The 6,458-nt window shown below is 38.0% G+C and overlaps 1 protein-coding gene across 1 annotated transcript; it reads left to right on the top strand.

Moving 5' to 3' along the window:
• Positions 1-210: 210 nt before the first annotated feature.
• Positions 211-5,292, top strand: LOC109935943 (tubulin beta-4 chain). The gene is made up of 3 exons (XM_048605970.1): positions 211-384; positions 4,390-4,498; positions 5,174-5,292. The coding sequence occupies exons 1-3, from the start codon at positions 328-330 to the stop codon at positions 5,290-5,292; spliced, it is 285 nt and encodes a 94-aa protein (XP_048461927.1). The 5' UTR covers positions 211-327.
• The last annotated feature ends 1,166 nt before the right edge of the window (positions 5,293-6,458 follow it).

Raw genomic sequence — 6,458 nt, 5'->3', positions numbered from 1 at the left:
TGCACATCATTTTGCCTCAACATGGCGCACACAATCGGACGGGTCAGTATTTGCAGCAGAGGTGATGCATTTCGTGGGAGGTGACTTCTGGAGTGCAGGGATGGTGCAGTGTCCCTGCCATTCTGATTGGCTGCTGAGCTCCGTCTCCCGGGAGACTGACGTCACCCGGCTGCGACCCCGCCCTGTTGTGGGGCACTGATCAGCTGGTGCAAGGCAATGGTATAAAAGCATGGACAGCATCATCCCACCACCTTTCCCCAGGCAGAAACAGCAGTGGAGAGTTCTTCACCGAGCCACGGTAAAGAAGACAAAAAGAACAGCAAGAGAATGAGAGAGATTGTTCACATCCAGGCTGGCCAATGTGGCAACCAGATCGGTGCCAAGGTAAATTCTAGTTAATATCGAAGTATTTATGTGGTTATGACAAAGGGCAGGACATTAAAGAATGTTAGCAAATCTGAAGAAAAATGAGTTTAAGTTGCATTATTTTGTAAAAAAAATAAACTCCATAATCTGTTATGGAGGTAATGTGGAATACTGTTTTGGTTCCAGTAAATAACGGCATTGTTCTATATATAAGCTTCTTTTGTTCCGTGTTAAATTTAATACTGCCAAATATTATTAGTTCTGTTTTTATTTTCCCTTTTCTTTCGTTTCATGTCTTAGCCTAGGGATTTTGGGTGATTTACAATTGCATTTTTCAGCTTGCCATTATCTTAGTTAGGGTTTCGTCGTTCTTTTGTTACATTGTGACATTTGCAGGTTTGTTCTGGAATCTGTGCCTGTGGGCTGCTTTCGGCAGAGACGTGGGCTCTGCAGACAGCCACGCCCGAGACTGCAGATACCAGCGGAGAAAGGGATTAGCTCTTCTGTGCCGCACCGTCCGAGGACAGCCCCAGCAAACCCTGGATCTGCAGGAAACCAGCAGCGTCGGGGTGGAGCCGTGATTTCAATCATGGGAAGACAAAGAGCCTTCTTTCAGAACTGTCATCGAAGTCATGTTAACAGTCCTATCTCTACCATGAATAACCTTGTAATGGGTCATTGTTATCTCTGCTTCCATTCACGTTGAGAACCTGTTAAAAGTTTTTTTTTCATTTAAAAAGGCTCAAAGCAAATACTTAACGATAGTATTCAGTAAAAGTGCACTAGAAGGGGTAATTTATAAATTGTTCCTCTTTATTGTTCTGTTGTGTAGCCACTTCGTCCATTTAAAGATTGACTACCCAACGAAGTAAATAACATTATAAATAGAAATCTCTCCTGATAGCAAATGAAACAAGTTTGATTAAAACATGGAATCAGAATAAACACAAAGGGAACTTGAAATCTGATTGCTGCAAAGGGTAATTCATGCGTTTAGGAAAAATCCTAACCCATTGGGTACATGATTAGAAGCTTTGTGCTTATTAATTACAATCTTGAAGGATTATTAAAAAGCTTGTTTAAATGTGGAACAGGCATTCTTGGCAAATTATAGTGAATAGCTAGATGCCAATTCATCCAAGGCAAAGACTGGTGACCTTGCAATATTTAAACAGTTAAAGATGGACTACTTGCCAGAATCAAAGCCACAAGGTCATTTAAGTCTAAATGTTCTTCTGGGGATACCTACCCAGTGCAGCACTCAGATGGGTTACATGAATGGGATCACAATGCCCAGGGATTTCAATGGTTGCCTGGAGGTGGCTTTTTCACTGATCTCTCCAAGAAGGATTTGGGCTTGAACATGGGTGTGGCTGCTTTTGATGCAACCAAGGAGACTGCTTTACTACAATTCAAGCATCCTACCTGAGAGTTATTTTCCATTCTTTGCAGCCAATATTGTGAGGAGTGGTTTCTTCTCGAGAGGGAGAAGAATGGGATCATTCCCAGTCAAAGTGGTCCAAACAAAGTCAGGATCTTACTAAACCTCAGATTGGATGAATAATTTAACTAACCAATGAAATTGGGTAGCTGTTGCTCATAAACCTCCATGTTAGACACTTGAGAACACAATTTAAGGAAAACAGTTCACTCAAATCTGTAACACCAGGCTGATTTTTTGCAGTTGCTGTTCTGACAGCATGTATGGATAGGCTATGATATGACAGTATAGTGTGGCACAGTGAATCAGTAAAAATCTCTCTTTTCTTCTATTAACATACATATCAAAGAACAATTACAACATTGAAAATCTGAATTAATAATAAAAGTGCAATCCACATCTCAAATAACAAAACAAATATCAGTCAGGGCTGAGATTTTGTTTGGACTCTGATGTATCTGTTGAGGTTACAAGTGCAACGTTTTGTTTTTGTGATCATGCATCAGTGTCAGGTACTCCCATATTGGTTACAGCTTTGGCTTACAATAGACTTAATGTCCTATTACTTTGGACCAACAATCAGCAGAGAAAATCTTTAGTGTGACATTTCACTTCCAAGATCAGGCATGCTAATAACTCCTGGGCATCTGGTCCAATTTGAATCATGTTGCAGGAAAGGGTTAAAGTTCGGCTTAGACCTACTAGAAACAGTATTTATATTAGCCCTACAACCGGCAGAAAGGAGAGACTTCATCTCAGTTTAGCTAGATCTGATCATTGATCAAAGTGAATGGGCAATATGCTTCTAATCATATCTTTAACTGTGTCACCCTTTTAGAAAGGATGTAATTAATATATGCTACTTATTGGCTAAATCATGTTTTAAATATGCACCTGGTAACTTTTAGAAACATTAAACATGAAACCATTACCCATTTTGAGACATATGGGTCTGAGATGGATAATAGAACTGGGAGGAGCCAAAATGTTAGATTGTATCTAATTTATTCACAAGTGCAAAGAGGAAGAAATTAAATCGGTACTGCGTCTGCCAGCTGGTGTTCAAATGTAGGTGAGCTTATGATGAGTGAGACAAAATGGAAATTCAAATTTATTGGACAGCTGAGGGCTCCTACTCAATTAACTATACCCCCAGGAGATGCAGAAGAACATTAAAGCTACTTTGTGCACTCAAGCAACCAAATTAATCTCTCAAAATTAGCTGGGGGTAAAATATACCATAAGTTAGTGTTGGCACTTTCAGTACCATGGTCAGCTGCCAAATGAAGCACATCTTGCAATGCAAATTTGAATGTATTGCAAAGAATGGTCCTTTTTTCTGAACAACTAAAATAATTTTACAGGTAAAATCTGTGTATTGCTGCAATGATTGTCTTTGAAGAAACAAAATGAACTTCACATGCTTTATTCATGAAAATCACCAAAATGCAATTCAATTGTAAATCGTGCTGTTAACAATGTATGTAACCATGCCCTCTTTTAGAGAGTGGGTCTTTAACTAATTCACATGCAGCTTTTAAAATGCAGTGATGAATTGTAATGAAATGATAATGTCTTTGCAGTAATGAGAATATAATGGTTTGTCGCATGACTGATTTCTTTAGAGGACAAACGTGTACCTTCACTGAAATTCAGATTTTTCTAAGTTGCATTTTTAAAAATTATTTCAGGAATGTATACAATACAACTTACTGTTAGGTATTTTACAGTTTTTCAATGAATTATGCTTAAGAAAGATATTCAGTTTACAAAGAATGTCATAGCTGAAGACTTTTTTCTCTAGTCCTTTAGTACAATTTGTAACCTGGCATGTCACTAAATGCAATAGTAGATAAAAAGTCATCGTTCACTAAAAATATTCTGTTTAATTTTGAATACAAAGAATATATAAATCATAGTGTAAAGCAACATGTAATTAGTTCTGCTTGCTGTCCCTACCCCTACTGTTTTTCATGTTAAGATAATTACTGCCTGTCAGCAGACAGTTTATTCAGGCTATCATTACGACAGAGACAAAGAACAACTTGGACATTTTTTAACAGATTTTTTTCCTCTTGAATCTTTGGGAATTAGATAGAGTTTAGATTGTCGACAAAGGGGAATTGATTTTGAGTATTGTTGAAAAAGATAAATATTTATTGAAGCCTTTGTCTTGCACTCATCAGAATAATTTAAGAAATATCAGAGTAAAGTGAAAGCAACATTTCAACTGTATAGATGTTGAAGTGTATGAATCCTTTTGGATCTCAGCTAAGGCAAAGTAAAAACATTTTTTAGCAGACCTGACTACATTTAAATAGACTTGAATAAGGATGTGGGAATAGAAGTGAATAAAAGCGATTAGATCTCTCTCGTATATTTGGTTGGGTTGAAGCCAAGAATTGGCCTGCATCCATCATTTTGTCACATTATTGTAATTACCCACACACCAAGATTCATACATTGATTGAAGCAGCTATTGCCTGTTAGTTTCCCAAAAGAAACATAACATTTAGCTTATTAATTAATCTGCTGCCTGGATGGGTATCTTATACTTCTTGATCTTCCTCTGCTCTTTTCAGTTTTGGGAGGTCATTAGTGATGAGCATGGAATTGACCCCAGCGGAAACTATGTGGGTGACTCAGACTTGCAGGTGGAGAGAATTAGTGTCTACTACAATGAAGCATCTTGTAAGTAGTGCAGTATTACTTAACATCAATGCTCACTATGTACTGTCAAGCAAAAACTGCATTTCAGAATGAGGTGCGTTAATAAAGCTAAATAGATTTTTACTGAAATTGTGATGGCGGGGGTGGAAGCTATAAATTATGTATTATTCCAGGGCAACGTACAGTTGTAGGCAAAGCCAACATTTAATCTAAATGCTTAATGTTGTTATTTCATGTATTTTGTGAGTTGGAATTCAGCTATATGAATATTTAAAGTACAGGGTAAACACATACAGATTCTATTTGAAAGTTAACTTTTTTCCTTTCGAAAATCTTCAATTGTTTGAAGCAGAAACTTGACATTACTAATTGCTACTCTTGGATCTGCTGCTATTAACTGTCTCTAATGTTGTATTAGACATCCAACACAGTTTCTCAATAATAAAAAAGTCTCAATTGTGGCATTGAGAGTAGTTGAACTCCTGAGATATCACACTCTTGGAATGGGGATAAAGCTTTGCCAAAGCAGGAAATCATCTTGTGAGGTCATCACACAGATGATGCCTGGGCGATGTGGGTGAAAGCTTGTGATTTTAGGAATGAATACATTTGAAATAACTCCTTAGTTGTACCAAATTTCCTTTCCACAAATAAAAAGCAGATAAACTGACTATTGTGATTTTGTTCTCTTTGCAGCTCTTAAATATGTACCCAGAGCCATTTTAGTGGATCTGGAACCAGGCACAATGGACAGCGTCCGATCAGGACCTTTTGGACATCTTTTCAGACCAGACAATTTTATCTTTGGTATGTAGAAATCAACCCCAAAACAGAAAAAAAATGAAAATTATTGACTAAAACTAATAATTTCCAAAAATGACTAACCATGAATGAATTGGATTGCTCATGTCATGATAGAAATCGGCTATTGGTCACCTGCATCCCAGGTGGAAAACTGGGGCAACAATGCTCATTTCTTTGCCCAGCATCTCAGGGACATCTGAGATGTTCAGTAGTCTCTCTTGATCTGATTTTGAAGAATTCTCCGATAACTAGTGGCTCCCCACGTCCTCTACTTCACAAATAAATTCATTGTCTGAGGGATAAATCTTGGAGCTTTTCAAGTTAGGTGTTCAGAACCAACTTTTTTCCCCTTGAAGGGTAGGTGTAACAACTGCCAGCACTGACAGTTGTGATTGCTCCACACAACCACCCTCTTCTCCACCCAACACTTTCCCTAGTTCAAATGACCTGTGAACAGTTGATGCTGAGGCAAGTAAACAGAAATGCAGGTGCTGCAGTGGGTAAGATGCTTTTGATTGTATGCTAGGCATTTAGAACTGAACTGTAAATAGTTGGAAAAACTGTACTTCTACCCACCTTTTTAAAATTTGTTCATTGAATGTAAATGTTGCTGGCTAGACCGGCACTTATTGCACAGCCTTAATTGCCCAGAGGACAGTTAAGTGTCAACTACATTGCTGCGAGTCTGGCACCATGTAGACCAGACTGGGTAAAGATGACATATTTACTTCCCTAAAGGATGTTAGTGAACCAGATAAGTGTCAATTGTCATAGCAACCATACAGGTTGCTATTAGATCAGCTCAATTCCAGATTTTTGTTGAATTCAAATTCTACCATTTGTCATGGTGAGATTTGAACCCATGACCCCAGACATTAGCCTGGGGTTTCTGGATTATTAGTCTAATGACATTACCACTGTGACACCACCTATCCATCTATCTTTTCTCACTTTATAATTTCCAATGTATATGAAATGGAATTCAACTTTGTAACTTAACTTATTGTTGCAATTATGGTGTCTCTGAAGTAATGTTTTTATCTTGCCTGTGGCTAACTCAAATGTCACCATTTCCTTTTTGTTTGAGCATTACCCCATTGTCTTCCCCACTGTGGCCACACCCTCACCCATCACCCTTTTGAGTGCATAGAATAGAATCCTTACAGTGTAGAAACAG

This window comes from Rhincodon typus, chromosome 15, assembly GCF_021869965.1.
Source record: "Rhincodon typus isolate 14 chromosome 15, sRhiTyp1.1, whole genome shotgun sequence".
Classification (NCBI taxonomy): Eukaryota; Metazoa; Chordata; class Chondrichthyes; order Orectolobiformes; family Rhincodontidae; genus Rhincodon; species Rhincodon typus.
Note: the sequence above shows the minus strand (reverse complement) of the source record. Positions and strands in the feature narration are given on the sequence as shown.

Excerpts from the sequence above, each read along its gene's own strand:
- LOC109935943 (XM_048605970.1), top strand. The coding sequence starts at position 328 with ATGAGAGAGATTGTTCACATCCAGGCTGGCCAATGTGGCAACCAGATC. Across the intron at positions 385-4,389 it reads GCAACCAGATCGGTGCCAAG|TTTTGGGAGGTCATTAGTGA; the intron begins GTAAATTCTAGT and ends TGCTCTTTTCAG. Across the intron at positions 4,499-5,173 it reads CTACTACAATGAAGCATCTT|CTCTTAAATATGTACCCAGA; the intron begins GTAAGTAGTGCA and ends TTCTCTTTGCAG.